Source organism: Spea bombifrons, chromosome 1, assembly GCF_027358695.1.
Source record: "Spea bombifrons isolate aSpeBom1 chromosome 1, aSpeBom1.2.pri, whole genome shotgun sequence".
NCBI lineage: Eukaryota > Metazoa > Chordata > Amphibia > Anura > Pelobatidae > Spea > Spea bombifrons.
Genome location: NC_071087.1, coordinates 118,337,855 through 118,357,246, shown reverse-complemented (window position 1 = coordinate 118,357,246; position 19,392 = coordinate 118,337,855). Strand labels below are relative to the sequence as shown.

The 19,392-nt window shown below is 39.7% G+C and overlaps 1 protein-coding gene across 3 annotated transcripts; it reads right to left on the bottom strand.

Moving 5' to 3' along the window:
• Nucleotides 1-1,118: 1,118 nt before the first annotated feature.
• Nucleotides 1,119-18,509, bottom strand: SMPD4 (sphingomyelin phosphodiesterase 4). Of its 3 annotated transcripts, none has more exons than XM_053470460.1 (19): nt 18,387-18,509; nt 17,176-17,262; nt 16,306-16,448; nt 16,151-16,226; nt 15,951-16,059; nt 13,734-13,786; nt 12,485-12,633; nt 12,225-12,354; nt 11,703-11,774; nt 7,149-7,259; nt 5,818-5,963; nt 5,563-5,653; nt 5,334-5,437; nt 3,999-4,162; nt 3,070-3,275; nt 2,574-2,807; nt 2,230-2,361; nt 1,837-1,965; nt 1,119-1,617 (listed from the first exon to the last, which is right to left on the bottom strand). In XM_053470460.1, exons 1-19 carry the CDS (start codon nt 18,426-18,428, stop codon nt 1,297-1,299), a joined length of 2,499 nt encoding a protein of 832 aa, XP_053326435.1. In that variant the 5' UTR covers nt 18,429-18,509; the 3' UTR covers nt 1,119-1,296. The 3 variants fall into 3 exon arrangements, with proteins under 3 accessions (XP_053326435.1, XP_053326443.1, XP_053326451.1); XM_053470468.1 differs by having other exon boundaries at nt 7,176-7,259; nt 18,387-18,454; XM_053470476.1 differs by lacking the exon at nt 7,149-7,259 and having other exon boundaries at nt 18,387-18,454.
• Nucleotides 18,510-19,392: the final 883 nt, after the last annotated feature.

Below are 19,392 nucleotides of genomic sequence, written 5' to 3'. Positions count from 1 at the left end.
ATTCTTGTATAGATGAGCCAAATAGGTTCTTATCTGCATCAAATTCTATATTTCTTGAGGTGGCAAGACAATTTAAGAGGGAGCTTAAAACATCCTGCCCTACTTTATTTTCTCTCATGACTGGATCATCTTCTCCACTGTGGTCCCTTTCCAGGCCAAAGCGCTAGGATGTAGGGAAGTGAAATTTACAACTCACTCATTCCCTAAACCAGGGCTGCATACACCTGAGTACATATGATCTTGGGGCCAGTAAGTATGTGGAGGCATCCCAGATGAGGACCAGTTACTGCACATGTGGCCCAGAAACAAGCACCTGGTGACAAATAACTGCAGTATTAGCCTTACCTAATGAGTGAAATATATTGATGAGCATTGCTGTCACTTTACTTAATTTACATACACATTGCAAATTAGAAAACGTAGCTACTTCCATGTCAATAGTTTCAATCCGTTACCCTATCCCCACTTTCATTGCCTGGTTGCTATAGTAACTTCCCACTTCGATTGCTTGTACTTTATTTCCTTGTGCTGGAACGAGCAGCACGTTATCTAAAGACACATGACCGTGGATGCTCAGCCGTCCAAACTATATAGCAAGTTGTTGGTTAAGTACATGGAGTAATAGGGAGATATTTGTTCGCAAAACTGTTTTTTCTTTTTAGCCGAGGAATAAACAATAATGGATACAGACAGTTCATCCTTCAAAGATAGCAGGTATCATGTATTAATGTGCTTTTGTACTTGAATAAAATCAGGCCGCTATATTTTCATGAATTTACATCTCTAAAATGTGTACAGAAACGCTAGGTTTATTTATACTGTATGTTTTTTTATCTTTTTCTGGAATTCTACATTTTGTTAATAAAAACTTCTCATGATGGCATCCAGGAGTAATGTGAACCATGCTGTATAGCACCCTGTGATGCTTTTAATCCAGCATTGAAGAAAGTATTTGCCTCTGGCAACTTGTATCTGCCTGGATGAATTTCTTTAGGTGCAAACAATCCACTCCATGTAATAAATGGAAAATGGAGCTGGGAATAAGATGTCTGCCTTGTATCAATGCTCAATACAAGTATTTTTTTTTCTTAGGAAAATAATATTAACCAATACAAAAACAAAGTTGAACAATATAACTTATAATTTGCATATAAAAGTACATTTTACACAGAATTTAAAAAAACACTATAATGCACGATGAAATGAAAACAAAATGAAGCTATTTAATTATTTCAATCAGGAGCTATATCGCATTAAAAGACGTTAAAAAACAAAGAAAAAAAAAACACGTCTGCATCAGTCCTGGTGTGACCTCCAACTTTCTGTAATAACAGTCATAGCAGTTGCATACAGCAAGTAACCAATCAGAAGACAGAACGTATAGCTCACAGGACCCATTGATAGCATCACACGAAGGATATACAACAAAAGCAAGTAAAGCAGGATCCGGTAGTTGGCCAGGAAGCGGAGGCGAATTTTGGGGGTTGGCGGCACAGAGCATCGGTGCGATGTAATCGGGGTCAGTCTGCGTTTCGGCGGGCTACTGACTAGATGGTACCGACAAAACTTTCCCAGAAAGTCCCCACGTGCACACAGAGAACCCATTTTGTCTGAAAACTGAATGGAGAGGAAAAAAAAAAGACTGAATTTCATTGCCCGATAAGGTTCTCCTCATCTATTATGAAGGTGGACCTTCCTTACATTCACAAGAATGGGATGCCAGCAACATGCACCAGCCATACAAGTATGCCCACCAAAACAAATAGTTTCCGAAGTTCATAAATAATACAGTTCATACATCCTACTAACAGCAAAGACTTCTCCCTTATATCTTACCCGCTCATTTAGTGAGCATGACAGCCTGTACAGGAGGCGCACCATTGTAGCATTCTCAAAGCTACGGATTGGCTGCAGTTCTGGGTCACCATTGTATTCTATGTCAAACTTGCGTAGTCCATTTATTATCTGAAATCAGGCATCATTAATAGTTAGTGTAATTAGCAGTTACCCAAGTAATAAGGAGATTGTAAAGAGAAGAGTTCACAAGAATAGTGTTACAGTAACAGCATTTAAAAGTGAATGGCAGCAGAAGGCTGGTGGATTTTTTATTCTTCTTGGATTCATTGAATCCAAGTTTGTGGAGCAGTTTCAGGTTCTCAGGTAATGGTTAGTTATTCCATAATGAAATGATGCACACATGTAAACTTGACAATAAGGGTTCCTCCTTACCTGGTACCTGCCCAAAGGAGTCAGAACTACCCCATCCTCACTCATTACACAATCTGGTAGCTGCTTCCTCCCATTTTCATCCCTTGATGTCCCAAAGCTCACTGACATCTGGCTCAGCTGAGTAGAGTTAAGCTGAAAACAAAAAGAATAAATCAATGCCAACTCCCAAATGAATGATTGCCAATTATTTTCAGTTTTGTGTAAACTCAACCTTACTTGGACCTTGGCAAATTGCTTAGGGGTTATTATAAACTCCTGAGGACATGTTGTTTTACAATTCCTGTGGCTAGAAAGTACATGGGTTGCATTTTATAATTGTTTTGTGAATCTCCCCCAGAGCTCACCCTAAATATCTGACAGAGATATTCCAGGGCCTTCTCCAAGTGCTCATCAGTCTTCCTAACACTGTCATGTCCAATTTCATCCACGTCATTTGCAATGTAGGAATTGTTCAGTTCTGAAGTGTTCAACCCGAACCAGGATAGGAAGGACTGGTTTCCCCCAGCATCCGGCGACTGGTCAGAGATAGATTTGGCAGTCTGTTTCGCTTGCACAATCATCTGGGCGAGTCGGAGAACCTGACAGAATGAACAAGTGTAATAAGAGTCATTTAATAGCAAACACCTGAACTACATTATGCTGCCAACTATCAGGCTTAAAGATTTGCAATGATTCATGTGTGGTTCTGTACTACATACAGTATCTCACAAACGTGACTATTGAAGTATTGAATGTAGTTTAGTATTCAGTATTGAATGTTAAAAAAAAAAAAAAAATCATGGAAATCGTATTGGACCAAAAGATTAAGACTCATCCAAATCACGTGCTCCACACACTTACCAAATTGCGTGAATCGCTGCCAAACATCTGCACGTATTGGTAATCCTGCCCCTCCAAGCTGTACACGTGGTTCTTCACCTTGAATGAGGCATCTGTAATCGGTGGCTGCCACGAGGAGAGAAAACTGCCACCAAGACTTGGCGACATAAGAAGCCGGTGCTGCCGTTGAGGTCCGACATGCTCTGGTTCCAAAAACAGCTGCTCCCCTACGAATCAAGGACGTAAAGTAAATAACTTAGTACCCAACATCATCATGCCTCGTAAATATACATGAATGAATGTGCATAACCTAAACGTCATAGTTTTGTCTGTACTGGTGTCTACTATTCTACTACTATTATTATCTTCTGAATAGCAAGAGAGGAGCAGTATAAACATCTCTTCCACGGGATACAAATAACTCATACTCACATGCAAATGAAATTAACGAACACACAAGTACAGAGATGTTCTCAGCGTGAGAATGATCGTCTAGTGGTTACCTGCAGTAATTAACTATGTGCATTAATTTCCTTTTAATCTAACACTGGTGCACTTTGACTTTCTTTAACCCGTGGGCTACCACCTCAGCGACTTAAATTAGAGAGTAGAAATCCCAATTCTTTTGGCATTACCAATCACTAGTTATAAGTGGTTTGGCCTGACAATAAGTTAGTTAAATGACTGAATGTGTGTCGTATGCATCAGTGGGATTTTAACCCTTTTGTGTTTCTCACTACCAGTATCCATGCATTGCAATAATTACCAGTTTATTCATTTGTTTTAGGGGTATTTGTGATAAAAAGTTATGGTTTTATATGGATTTTCAGATGCTTTGCTTCTTTAGTAACAGAAATTCTATTACTAATTCAGCATTTAGTTATAAAACTGTTAAAATGAGCAAAGTCCTTGGAAAAACCTTTAGTACATCCAGGTTACGCAGTGCTTACCTTTCTGAATCATTTCTGGCAGCTTGGGCTGGGAGAATACTTTTGCTACTCTAAACAGCATCAGCGCATTTTTAGGGCTAACCAGGTCAGTACGGAGAGCACGGTTTATGAAACGAAGGAAGAGTTTGGTATATACGAGCAGGTTTTCCTGCACAAAGGGTGCCCTGTTGAGAAACATATGAAGATACACTTCATTCATTACTTGCAACTCACCCAAAACGTCAGTTCATATTCAGTTCAGTATGTGTGCTAACGTACAAAAGAATGCACAAAATTCTAAATGCATGCAGGACAGCAGATTAAACACTTAACAAAAAAATAAAATCAATATTTGTACACTGCCCTGCGCTATATTTTTTGTTACACACTTTTATTAAACTTCATTTGCCTGGTCAAAATTTTGTAGGCAATGTTTCACTCACGTACTAGCCAGCTAGCGTTCTGAAATTTCCCATAGTTACTTAATCACAATGACAATGCCAGTTTCAATTATTTGCAGCATTAAACAATTACAACATATTAACAAAATTACATCTGATTTTTATATATGGAATTTGTAAGCAATGAAGTTGGCTGCAAATTAATAATTTATTTTTTTTTTCGAACGTTAAATTTCTTCGGAATTTAGATTTTTCAAAAACTGAAGGTAGCATGATTTTCATCATATTTTAAGCCAAAAATTGAAAAAATAATTTAATTTTACCATATGAGTTTAGAAAAAAATATATAAAAAAAATAAAGTATAAAGAAAATATTAACAACCTCGCTGATACTTGAATCCGGAACTTTCGGATTGTAGACGAAATCATTTTATAGAAAATGGCTCATGCTTTCACATGCTTCAGAAAATGTAAATTTTCAAAAATCTTAACTTTTTTCTCTCAGATGGCACTATAAAAAGCTAAGGTCCACTAATACACTGAGCAATCGGTCTACTCTTTTTGAATAAACAAAATTATGATAAGTAGAGAAAGTTAATCATTTGAAATTTATGATTAGTAAAAGACTAAAAAGCACACTTATTTAACTACACCAAAAAGGGGATCATTTTTTTTCACATGGGTATCAAAACACTTGATATGCGACTAAAAATAAAAGTGCACATTTCAAAATGGTTCAATATCTAGTTGAGTGCTCCACACTTATTTTTAGTCACATATCAAAAGTGTTTTGATACCTATCTGGAAATAAATATATATTTTTTGATTTTTATTATTTAGATATTTTTTTCAGTTTGAAATCTGAAACACACAACAGAAAATTTCACTCTAATAAAATAGCAACATACATTGCATCCATTTTTTTTTTTTTTTTTTTTAATTACTGAATACTCACCATTTGTCAGATACGCAGCGATTCTGTGGTTCATTGCTGACAGGGATATACCTCTCAGGAATATACCGCCAAGGCTGCACATAGCTCAGCCACATCTCGAGGACCTGTATTGGAATACAGCTCTTTTAAGACAGCTACAATGTGATAGTTCCACGGCAAAGAGCTCAGTAAGACTGAAGGTATTTTATATGCCCTAGCACAGTCTACAATTATAGGATGCAAGACTTACAGCTCTGAAGGAGGCATCGAGTGGCCAATGGCCAAAACAGTGCTGCAAGAAGATGTAGAGTTTCTGCTGAACAAATCGAGGCATGACCACCCTAATAAATGAAGTTAGAACAAGGAGGTCAAGAAGAAAAAGACACAAGCAAATTTTACAGGAGTTTTGAGACTAGCGGTCTTACTAGACACCGTGAGTGCCTAGGAAGACTTAAAAAGGTATATATATCAGTTAAGGATGCTAGCGGTAACTTTATGTATTCACCTTTTCAGCTCCTCCAAGGGACTGGCTGTGTGAGAGTGGGTGGAAGGAGATGCCTGCTCTGGCCTCAGACTATTGGTGAACGTATGCAGATGTTTCACAAAAAGCCTCACCACCAGAACATGCTCTTCTGTGGGCTGGAATGATTCCTGTCATTGGAGATAACAAGGGCACAGAGTTAGGGATGTTTGCTGACATCTTACAAGTAGGAACCTGCAAGCTCAGGACACACTGCAGCACAGAGCGTAAACAAGAAAGCCTCAGCAGATCAAAGCTTGTAAAGCAAAAAAGGCCGAAGCAGGTGCCTGAAAATCATTATGTGGATAAAAGATAGCATTCACCCTTTCACAGCAAGTTCAAAAAGGCTTTACGAACAAAATCATAAATATAATTTCACAAAAGGCAGACAAAACCAGCATTCTGGCTACCGCACCTGAACCAAACAGTTGACCTCACCACTCCAAGAACAATCACTGGTACCACTAAGTTATATCGGACATTCCAAAGGAGGGTCAAATATAGATATAGAGAGAAAGAGATAATGTGTGTGTGTGGAAAACTTTAGATAAACAAAATACAAGAATAAAAACAAGGACGGAAACACAGAAACCTATACAATTACCAGCATATTTTACCACAGGACCTTCCAGGTGTTTACCCCCCCTTAAGGGTCAAGACTGCTTTACACGTTTTTAGTGGTTTTGCTATGTGTTTCTTTGACACTGATTTGTCTCTCGCTTGTTTACACAAATATTTTGTTGTTTTAAGGGGGGGGGGATTTATGTAATTTTACTTAGGATTTCTGCTACCGGTTAGGTGCCATCTGTAAAAATTAGGTGTTTAATCGGTAAAAAAAAAAGTAATGTTCAAAAACTTCCCCAATTTGTAAATATTAAAGGCTAAAATACAAAATTACAATTTAGCTTCTATCAAATATGTAAAGCTTTAAGGAGGGTGAATGCACCTTTTCCTGTTATACGATATATTAGAAGTCTGTCCAGCCAGAGTGATATAACGTCTCATCCAGGGGTTTAGCCAATCACACAGCCAGCAGTCATGTGATGCACCCCAGATCATGTGATGCACCCAAGTCACCAGGAGGGCATTATGCACTTCTACGAGTTAGAGCTACAGCATGAACACCACAAGCATATCCAAAGCAAATATGTTTTAGGAAATATATAAAAAGCAGTAAAAGTGTTATATTACAGCAGCCTCGTGGCTCTGACATGCCAGCACATTCATTACAATGTACAGAGGTAGCTAAGATGAGGTAAGAGGTAAGACAGAAGAAGCCACAACACTTTAAATTCAGAAATAATTTAAAAACACACAAGTGTGTCCCACAGTGCTGGAAGTACTTGGTATGAATGGAAGTTGGCAGGCAGTACAGGATAAATGTGCTGATAACTGGACAAACTGAGTCGGCTGTGAAGAGCTTCCAGCTGAGACACACAGGACCCAACAGGTTGGACAGAGGGACGAAACAAAAAAACAAAGATATGGAGTGAGAGAACGGACAAGTCAGTAAGCAAAGTAAATACAGACACCATGACACAGAATCTGCTATACAAAAGCAGTGCCTCTCCCAGATATCCACTCCATAACTTTCAATCCAGGCCAAGATAAGGACAATAATAGATTCCCCTAAGACTACTAAACATTTTTACAATATTCAGGAGCACATTTCAATCTATTTTGCCATCTGAAAGCAATGACTAATTTTCTCATGAATATATTTCTAATACTATTTTATACTATTTGTAAATCGTATATTCTAGAATCCATTATGCATCACCAGAAATATGAAATGCACATCAATCCTAGATACACAACATCAAGTACAAGTACAAGGGAATACCTACCTCTATATGTCTAACCAATTTAAATTAAGAAATGTTCTCCAATCATAAAAGATACAATAAAGGTGTACAGAAAAGGCAGCTATGTGTTAATTGATTGATTAAAATAGTACATTCTTCTTCTACTAAATGCCTAAATGTTCATAAATAGCTATAAAATGGTCACAAAGTCACAGTAAAAACCTACCGCTTAGCAACATTTAAATACAGGAGACACACCACAAAGAGATGCTGATAGCATCTTAGCAGAAAAAAAAATCTTAGACGATTTGGTTGTTACCAGACCAATCAATGATAGAAGAAAAAATGACAGATTTGCTTTTCTTTTTTGACATTAAGTCAGAGTCCTCTACAGTTGTGCTCAAATGTTTGCATACTCTGGCAGAAATTGTGAAATGTTGGCACTGATTTTGAAAATACGACTCAGCAGGCAAAAAAAGTATTTCATTTAAGGCTAGTAATCATATGAAGCCATTTATTATCACATAGTAGTTTGGCCCCCATATCACCCAAATGGCCCTGATCAAAAGTTTTTCATACCCTCCCTAAACGTTTAGCCTTGTTTCAGATACACAAGGTGACACACACACACGTTAAAATGGCAATTAAATAGTAATTTTCCACACCTGTGGCTTTTTAAATTGCAATTAGTGTCTGTGTATAAATAGTCAATGGGTTTGTTAGCTCTTCTGTTGATGCACTGAGCAGGCTAGATACTGAGCCATGGGAAGCACAAAGAACCGTCAAAAGACCTGCATAAGGCTAGGTTTCCACTTGTTTTTTTTTGCTAAAAACGCCCATAAAAACGCCAATTCAGCCAGATGTTAGCTGTTCTTCAATAGGAAATCGCACAATGCCATATCCACTTGGTGTTTTTCTGTTTGGCGTTTTTTCAGTCCTCTTTTGGCGTTTTTCTGCTTTTTTGGGCTCTGTGGCAGTTTTTCAAAATCGCAGCATGTTGACACTCTGGCGTTTTTTGCAAGGAAATCTTGGCGTTTTTCTCCAATAGAAGTCAATGGGAGAGAAAAAACGCCATGAAAAACCCATGTGGGTTTTTTGCCTTGGCGTTTTTTATGGCATTTTTTTCCACAGTTACAATGCAAAGGATGGACCCAGTATCTCTGTGTCCTACGAGAAATAGGCTGAAAACAAACAGTTTCACACAAAAAGTTCATATTGAATTTTATGCCATTTAGAACAAACAGGCCATTACAAACAAACATACGCGACGCATTAACTGGATCCTGCGTGCCAAAAGCAACAGCAAACAATTTGCACCATCATTTGGGGCCAATCTTCCTAGAGGAGCAGACATTTGGAATAAAGCATGCCTTACAAACCACAGAAAAGAGACAAAAGGGTCCACCGGGGCGTTTAAGTAGAACTCTACCAAGTAAATTACATCAGGAGAGGGCAGATACTTGCCATTTATCCTAATCCCTTTTAGCTGGGTGAAACTTCTAACTTGTAAAGGCTGGAAAAACTGCCTAAGGTCAAAAAAAGCAATTTCCACAGGAAAGCTAAAACGCCAGAAAAAAACTCCAGAAAAAACGCCAAAACGCAGGAAAATGCAGTGGCAGTTTTCTTGGCGTTTTTCATCAAGAAAAAAAACGCAGGACAAAAACCCAAGTGGAAACCTAGCCTAACAATGTAATGGAACTTTATAAAGATGGGAAAGGATTTAAAAAGATATCCAAAGCCTTGAAAACGACCTAGTCAGTACTGTTCAATCACTTATTAAGAAGTGGAAAATTAAAGGATCTTTTGATACCAAGCCATGGTCAGACTAAGAAAGATTTGAGCCACAACTGCCAGAAGAATTGTTTGGGATAATAAGAAAAACAGGTAACCTCAGGAGAAGTACAGGCTGCTCTGAAAAAGACGGTGTGGTTGTTTTAAAGAGCACAATATGACGATACTTGAGGAAAAATTAGCTGCATGGTGGAGTTGCCAGAAAGAAGCCTTTACTGCACTAACACCACAAAAAAGCCCGGTAACAATATTCCCGACAACACCTTGACACACCTCACAGCTTCTGTCACACTGTGACTTGGAGTGACAAGACCGAAATAGAGTCTTCTGGTCACAACTATAAGCGCTATGTTTGGAGAGGGGTCAACAAGCCCTATAGTGAATAGAATACCGTCCACACTGTGAAGCATGGTGGTGGCTCACTGATGTTTTGGGAGCGCGGGAGCTCTAAAGGCACAGGGAATCTTGTGAAAATTGATGGCAAGATGTTATCAGAAAACACTGGCAGACAATTTGCATTCTTCCGCACAAAAGATGCGCATGGGATACTCTTGGACCCTAAGCACAAGGCCAAGTTGACCCTCCAGTGGTTACAGCAGAAAAAGGTGAAGGTTCTGGAGTGGCCATCACAGTCTCCTGACCATTATATCATCGAGCCACTCTGGGGAGATCTCAGACGTGCGCTTCATGCAAGACAACCTAAGACGTTGCATGAGCTGGAGGCATTTTGCCGTGACGAATGGGCAGCTTTAACACCTGAAAGAATTTGGGGCCTCATAGACAACTATTACAAAAGACTGCACGCTGTCATTGATGCTAAAGGGGTCAGTTCATTTTTGTCTTTGTTGCCATGTTTTGTGCCATTCTATCATAAACTACAGTTGAATATGAATTCCATAAGAAATAAAAGAAACGCGTTTTTCGTGCTCACTAATTTTTCTTTAAAATGGTACATAAATTACCAATTCATCAAGGGTATGCAAACTTTTGATCACAACTGTATTTAGAAAAGTACCTGTAACGGAGCTGGCTAGTCCGACCGACTACCTCCGCTATCTTGTGCTCTCTTAGCCTGGGACAACACACTTTCCCCGGTTTCCCAGTCACTAGCCGAGGCTCAGTGTAGGGTATAACATTAAGAACGCTTTATTGTACACAGGCACAGGTATATATATCCATATAATCAACATACAGAATGAGACGTCTGAGTAACAGAACCGCCCCCTTTAGCTGGGGGATTCAGGTCTCCCAGGAACAATAGGGGAGATAACGGGATTAGCCTCTGATATCTTCCACCGATAGTCAGGCAGGAGCCCTGGCCACCCTGTGGAGATAATCCTGTCTGGTACACATAGTGGGGCAGGAGGATATTCTAGCCCCCAGAGGTTCCAAAAGTAGAACCTGTATGTCCTGGTACTGGGCCTGGCGGTGCGGGCGGCACAGGGCAGCTTCTGGCTCGGGGAAATAGGAAAAAGGGGTATAACATAGAAACTGGGTTCCAGGGGAACGGGTGGTTGGGCTGTATACGATCCACAGCGGTGTGTCTGAAGGGACGAGTCCGTCACAGTACCTATTAATATTTTCTATCAACAAACAAATAATTAATTGTATTAAAACAGTGCATGTTCTTTGTGAACAGGGGTTTTGTGTTTTTTTTTTTTGCTATTTTTAACATATCTTTGTTCTTTTCCATGTTTATATATAGTTTTTTTTCTAGCACAGATAGGTTATTCATTTTATGAGAGAGGAAAATGCTCCCTTACATACTATAATAGTCTTACTGGATTTTTAACTTTGGATTGGGGGCAAATAAGGGGTCTCTTTTTAGAGAGAGAGAGACATTGCTGACAGAGGAGATCCCAGGCTTTTTGAATGATATAAACCCTGATCTGAACAAACGTTCCCGCCAGTGTGAAAGCCGTGACGTCCATGTTGGGTCTGTTTTATAGGACTTAATAGTATTTACTAAGGCTGTGAAGCAGCTATTATAACACAAAAACAATGTGAGTAAACACAAAACCTATGTTTTAAGTGATCGTGTTAAGTAAAGAGTATATCACCCATGTGAAAAAGCAATTGCCTCCCTAATCCTATTACCTGGTTGTGGCACCCTTGGCAACAACTGCAATCAAATGTTTGCAGTAACTGGCAATGAGTCTTTTACATCGCTGTAGAAGAATTTTGGCCCGGTGACGATGCCATTTTTTGCACAGACTCTTATTGTGGAACACTGACATTAACTGAGGCAAGTAAGGCCTTTACTGTGGTTATTACCTTGGCATGTGGAGACTGCAACTTGTGATACATTTCCATAGAGTAATGGTGAAGCCACATCTCCACAAAGACCTGGAGGAAACAATTGCAATTAGATCGTTTGTGTTCATTTTAGATTCTAACTCTGAGCCTGCTAAGCCTTCCTTTTATCTCTATAGGTGTGTCTGCTCTACAGTACCATCTTACACCACCATTACCTGTCCTTCTCTGCGTCTGCTAGTTTTTATAGGAATCCCAAACCTTGAGTTAAAAGTTATCTTTTACCTATAATATTAGTCTAGTATGTTACTAGGTATAATGAGTAGTAAATACTAGAGACGAGGTATTACTTTAACTGAAAATTCAGATACAAGTATATATTTTTAAATATAAAGCTTACTTGTGCTCTCATCTTTTAGTTTCTTTATTGTGTTTATATCATAGTTTCCTGTAACTGTACTGACTGTAAGGGTAGGACCCAGAAAAACAAAGCCCTTTAGTCATGGCTGATCGTTAACAGCCAAACTCTGCTCAAAGATTCACCTGCAGTAACGTTTCCGATCTCCATATTTCCTGTGTTGCAGGGTCAGCGTTCACCAGATGTTGATGACAAATTTGTCTCTTCAGGAGGCTGGGGTTGGTACCATAAGAAGTGAATGGAATTGATGGAGATCTTTAAGACAACATAATTAAAACTGTCAGTGAATCTTCTTGCTTGGCATTAGCACAAGAAAATCTCAAGCAATTTAGGAGGTAAATATGAATACAAAGACTAACAGACATAGCGGGCTTGGTTGTGTTACCTGGGTGCAGGGGAAGGCACAGCTCCTCCTGGGTTGGAAAAGTTGGGAGGTGGGACATTCCCCTCAATAGGAAGGAACCACTTCAAGTACTTGTCTACTAAGATGAAGTAGGCACTGTCCGAGGTGCTGAAGTGATGTCCTTGAGTGTTCTGTATATGACAAATTTGTGGATACTATTATATGCTTTGCTGTACGGTAACAGTATGGGGTATTAATAAAGCAGCACTACCCGTCTACAGTTATCCTATTATTCAATTTCTAAAGAGGCCACATAACATAGGAAGCTTTTTCTGCTAAAGAGACTCTTAAAACATATAAAATATTTTGGAATTGGTTTTATTAACCCAGAAAAGCCTTCTGGAAATCGAAACACCGTCGATGATGTCAGACACAACACAGAATGCAACGTAAATAGCATTCAACGTGGTTTTATTTCCAACAAGAAGCGCGATGGAAAAGTCCAGCTTTGAAGGGTAATTCTGAACTGTAGCAAACAGTGAATTTACAGCATGCTATTGATCTGGGAAGAGCAGGAACTAAGGATGCCCAATGCAAAACTATATGTAAGATTTCCGCTCCTACACGGAACACATTACTCTGTGTCCTATTCATAAATGAAATATGCCACAAAAATGTCAGTTTTCATTTAAAATTTGTGAAAATATCCTATATACAAATAATTATCCATAAGGCTTCTATAAACACCATTGTTATGAATGTATTGACAGGGCCACCACTTTGCTTCAGTCAGACGCACTGACATTTTTGTATATTTCAATATAAAAACGGGGTCTATAAGCATGGATGCTGGTTGGAAAAGCCAAAATGCTAGTGTAAGCAAAGCATAGGTTCCAAGTAGCAATGCATAGTCTTTCTCAACACTAGGCAAGGCAAAAGGACAACGAAGAGATGCAACTAGTTTTAAGATACAAATCTGGGGTCTTCTGTACATTTAATATATAAGATATATCAATTGGCAATAGAAAAAAATAAATGGCTTTTCAGGCAGATTGGTAGCCGTCCAAAAAGCTGAGGGTAATGTCAAGCTTGTTACTGGAGAACAGTACTCAGGATGATAGGAGAATGAATAAAGACACATAACTTTTCCTAGCAATCTAGCGCTAAAGTCTGTGTTTTTATAAATGTCCCCTTAAATGACTCATACGTTTTTACATGATGTCATCAATTGTTATAAATACTATTAAGATATGAAAACACATTTTCATTAATTTTCAATTGTTTTACGTACCTTTGGGGTGACGAGGCATATGGCAAAGTTGAACATGAAATATTCAAATGGATCTGAACACATACAATTAAGGTACAATACTGGGAATTTTACATTCAGCAGTGAGAAAAACAGAAGCACCCCTTAAAAGAAGTTACAGAAGCATACAGCTGAATGTAGGGCTGAAACAACTAATCGATAAAATCGATAATAATCGATAATGAAAATCGTTGTCAACGATTTTCATTATCGATTAATCGGATCGATTTTTATCGATTATAAAAAGAGGGTTTTTTCAGAGCAAATGCTCTGAAAAACCCCTCTCCTTATATAATCCGACCTCAAACAGAGATCGGATTATAACACCGGAATCCAGATCCCCCGCAACGCTGCAGGAGACCTGGATTCCCCTCACTGTCGGCCGGTCTCTCACTTCCGTCTCTCTCCCCCTCCCATCTGCCTCCTCCCCCCTCCCATACACCGCTCTGCCTCTCTACCCGGCACCGTTACTGAAGGTACTTTCCCTGCAGCTTCATAGAAGCCTCAGTGTAAGTGAAGGTGAGTAATGGAGTCTGTCTGTGCGATGCAGACACTCACAGGCTGACAGAGAATCATCCTCTCTGCATCGCACAGACAGACTCCGTTACTGCCCTTCACTTACACTGTGGCTTCTATGAAGCTGCAGGGAAAGTGTCTTCAGTAACGGAGCCGGGTAGAGAGGCAGAGCGGTGTATGGGAGGGGGGAGGAGTCAGAGGGGTGTATGGGAGCCACCCTCCAATACATCACTCTGGCTCCTCCCCCTCTCATACGCCACTCTGCCTCTCTACCCGGTTCCCTGGTGTCTTGTCAGAAACGGAGGTTCACAGGAGGCAGAGTGGAGTATGGGAGGGGGAGGAGGCAAAGTGATGTATGGGAGGGGGAGGAGCCAACGTGATGTATGGGAGGGGGAGGAGCCAGAGTGGTGTATGGGAGGGGGAGGAGCCAGAGTGGTGTATGGGAGGAGGCAGAGTGGAGCATGGGAGGGGGAGGAGCCAAAGTGATGTATGGGAGGGGAGGAGGCAGAGTGGTATATGGGAGGGGGAGGAGGCAAAGTGATGTATGGGAGGGGAGGAGCCAAAGTGATGTATGGGCGGGGGAGGAGGCAGAGTGGTGTATGGGAGGGGGGAGGAGGCAGAGTGGAGTATGAGAGGGGGGAGGAGCCAGAGTGGTGTATGGGAGGGGGAGGAGCCAGAGTGGTGTATGGGTGAGTTATAGTGGTGTATGGGGGGTATTATGAATTTTTAGGGCATATAGGGGGTATAAGACATATCGATATTAGGCATATCAGGGGGGCATAAAACAAATCTGGGGGTAAAAGGTATATCAGGGGGCTCAGTTGCATATCACTGGCATATAAGGCGTATAAGGCATATCAGGGGCACAGTGGCATATCAGGGGGCACAGTGGAATCTGGCATATAAGAGGTATAAGGCATATATGGGGGCAGAGTGGCAAGCTGGGGGTCAGATGTGCATAACTGGGGGCAGTTTGGTAAATAAAAAAATTTAAACAAGGCTTTTTTCTCAGTTTTTATTAAATATGAAAAATAGTTAACATGTGAATTAATATTTACTAATAACTTTGTATTAAAACCTAGTTTGAGAAGCACTGTGTTTGGGTTCTTGTAGCTTTTATTATTATGTCAGTAAAATAAGAAGGTGAATAGAGAGAGGCCATTGCAATAAAGAGATGAAAGTGTAAATTGTACGTTTTTTATTGCAATTTTTCTTCAATTTAAAATAATGTATTTTTTTATCCGATTAACCGATTAATCGACAAAATAATCGGCCAACTAATCGATTATTAAAATAATCGTTAGTTGCAGCCCTAGCTGGATGTATAATGATTAAAGGGTTACATCTCCCAGCGAAGACAAATGTCTAAGCATGAAAACAGAGGGAAGTGGTGTTAATAGGCATTCACCCAGATCCTCTTTTCTACCAAGCACTTAGATTGAAGATGATCCACAAGCTCAGTGACCACAAAAATACCAGCTAGTGTATGTGAATGGTGTACTAGGGGCGTGCATAATTCTTCTTCTCATTGATAAGGGATGTGGTTGAGCTGCATGATCCTTCTACAGTCCTTTCATGTACAAAGATAACAGAAAGCATCTCCCTTGAGCTGTTAATCTGGCCATAATTAAATACATATATTTTACACATTACATTATTTCTCAATACCACTGCAAAGGATACTCAAAGCAAGATTAATTCCAACACCACCTGAGGAGGAGAACTGAATCTTATTATGGTATAAAGGACATTCTGGCAGCACTCTCTCCTGTATAGATGAGCGGACAGGTCCCTGGTAAAATAAAATAATAATAAACATGATAAAGTACCAGCTCCTACTTGTGTGTCTGGTTTTACAATGTACTAGACAGAGGCTCACTTACTGGAAGGTATGAAACAGGAAAATCATATCTGTATTCTTCTGCCTGTAGCTTGTACACCAGTTTCATCATTATGCCACTATAAGCAATAATAACAACAATATAGAAGCAATATATAAATGGGTTTTGCCACAACAATGTTATACAAGCATACTTACCTTGGGTCCAGAAATTCTAAGACAGTGCGAAATTCAAGGGGAGTTATACTCTCATACAAACAACGCAAGTTCCATCCAATAATGCTGCCATCCAGGCTACCAAAAATTGTCTCTACCAGCCATGGGAAGATTGCATGCAGCTCCTAATAACAGATTCAACCACAATGTCATATTTATCCACCACATCCCTCACCTCCCCTCTAACAAGTTCTGATTTATACATATAGTTATACACAAACAAAAATGATAGATTAGAAAACAACTTTTTTACATGCAATATCACACACTGGTTTGTGGCATCTAAGATAGGATATCTGTTATAAAAAACATTCTTGTTAAAGGATCATTTCTATGGCACTTGTGAAGGGTTTCTTTGCAGAGATTTCTATGTAGTGTTTCTTATGAAGGACTGGTTTGTCCACACAGATCACACCAGGGCCAAGAAAGTTAGGCAGTCACCAAGGATGCCCACCTATTAGGATGTCTTAGATTGATTAGTATGTGCCTTTCAGAGCAATTTGTGAAAGAGGTAGTTGAAGAGGATCGATTCTAGCAACACTCACAAAATCAAAGAATGCTAAACAGCCAGCAATTTTGTCCAAAAACTAAATGTCCAAATACTGCCACTAATCACCCCACACCTTACCATGCAAGTGGGTGGGTGGTGCAATCTATGGCTGTTGGGTGTCATATAGTAATTGTCAACCATCATATAATTTCACAAAACCCATCCTGGCATGAGTAATGTGCATAATGTGAACAGGTTACAGGATTTATATATTACTGGGATTAAAACTGTCTAGCTAGACGGCCATTGATCACGTTTCACGTCAAATAAATAAAACTTGGAAAAATGCATTATCCCACTACCTTGGCAGGAAAATCCTCAATGACTCTATAAAGGTCTTGACACCTCTGGATGAAAGGCTTGTTGACGCAATCTGCCTTAAGCGAGGCCTGAAAAGAAACGGGATGATTAGATGCCGAACAGAACAATGCCTAAACCATGCAGTTAACAACCCAAAGTCAACTGCTTCTGTACCACAGCATTCTCAGATGGAAAGGTAACAGTCAGAGTATAAAGGGTTTCCTCTACTTGTGTATGAGGTTGATGCTGATGGGAAATGTATACCTATTCTACACCTACCTCAGCAAAAAAAATAAAAACAATATGTAAGCTCTAACTTCTAAAACAGGATCATAAGTATTTAATATATATCTTTAGGCTTAACATTTTTCTTTAAAGGGAGCATTCAACAGCTGAGTGTCCCCTTTAAATCGTCACGTTTGCCCCCTTACAAACCAAAGGACAGATGTCTCATCATCCTCCTATTTCCATCACGTCAGCTCCTTGGCGTGCAGGTTATTTATTCGGCCAAATCCATCTCCTGTTTTACACCGTGCAACAAACCGACCACCAACAAACTCCAACGCTGGCTCGTGTGAGATTTCCAGTGGATCTAACAAAATCCCCACATGCATGCGCAGAAAATACTCCCACATTTAGCTGCTTTAAGAAACTTGTTCTTTGTACAGGTAAAGAATGCAAATTAAAGTTATTAAATAGGGCTTCACTGTTGGCGTGACTGCATGAGACAGTAAACTGCCCCTTTAATCTTTCTGGAAATTAAAAACCCGTTCAGAACAGCCAGGTTATGAACGTTTTGTAAGAGAATCGCACACTAGATTATACTAGAATATTCCACAAATGCAAATGGCGTTATTTAAATACAAAGGTGACGTTAATTTAAAATAGAAAGGTCTGGAACTTAAAGGACCCTCTATGACTGCCTTCATGTGCAAGAGCAGAGTATACTGCTTGTGTACCCAAGAAAGTTTCATTATGCAGCAAGAAGTGTGTTGTAGATCTCTCTCTCCAGTACAGCCAACGAGCCAACGTGTCTTTAACAGGATACAATACGGTCAGGGCAGACCTTACCAATTAGCTTTCCAGTATACGGTGTTCGAAAGTAAAGCTGCACTAATTCTGTATGTTTACTTTACGTTAACAAGCAAAAAAAAATGAGTACTTCCCTAACCCCCTAAACATATCCCATATGTATAGCATCGTTGCCCCTTACTAGCAGATAGCTGGGAGGCGGGGATCCACCAGGGAGACTCATGGTTTCTCACTTCCCCGGTAGGAGACTCGCGCCACAAACCGAAAGTGCTCGAGCCGATGAAGGTTCCTAACGGCGCCTTCTGAATGACGTCAAAAGTCCCTCATGTAGAGTACTAAACGCTAGAGACGTAATACAGCTCTGCGTGTTCTTTCAAACCCGGGGTAAAACTACGTTGGTTGTACGAAGGTTCAGTCTCTGGAAAACTTGTCGGTTGGTGGTGGGGTAGTATTGTGGAACTTGTGTTTCTTTTTAGTGTTTGAAGCCCGCTGCACTTCTCTGATAGATCAGGGAAAATGTTTTTTTTTCTTTCTCTAGTACAGGGAGTGATAATGTCACTCGTCGCCATGCCAGTAGAGAATACATTAATCGAGCATCACGGGATATCATATCATGTTATGACTAAGGTTCCCGACCGATTGTATAAAAACATGGGCAAATAGAATTTGGCGGGAGATGAGAACCCATTTCTTCCTCTTTATAAACCTAAACAATTATTTCACAGGAAGTACTTTCTTTCGGTGACAAGGAATAGCGTTATAAACGCGTTATGCGTCGATGCAAAACTACCAGACGTCATCATCGGCAACACCATATCTCTCTGATGCGCGCTTAGTTGTGCATTGGGGAGAGAGTCCAGATTCGGAATTATCCGATTTAAATCGTTTTCCCTGGCCGAATGTACAGAAAGTGGACAGCCCGTTTCGTAACTCCAGAATAAACGATTAACAAATGATAACTTTTAGGCTACAGGCCTATAATTGCTTCTATTATAAGTAATTCTTTACACACTGGTAGCAATTTGTTTTTGTACCTATTGAGGCTCTGTAACTAATTTGATTTTTTTTTAGCAGATATGTAATCCTTCATACTAATGTTTCCTGACAAACAGTTATTGAATTATAACCAATTTTAACCCCTTAAGAACAAGAAGGGCTTTCTTCAGATGCCGTTTTTATCATATTTA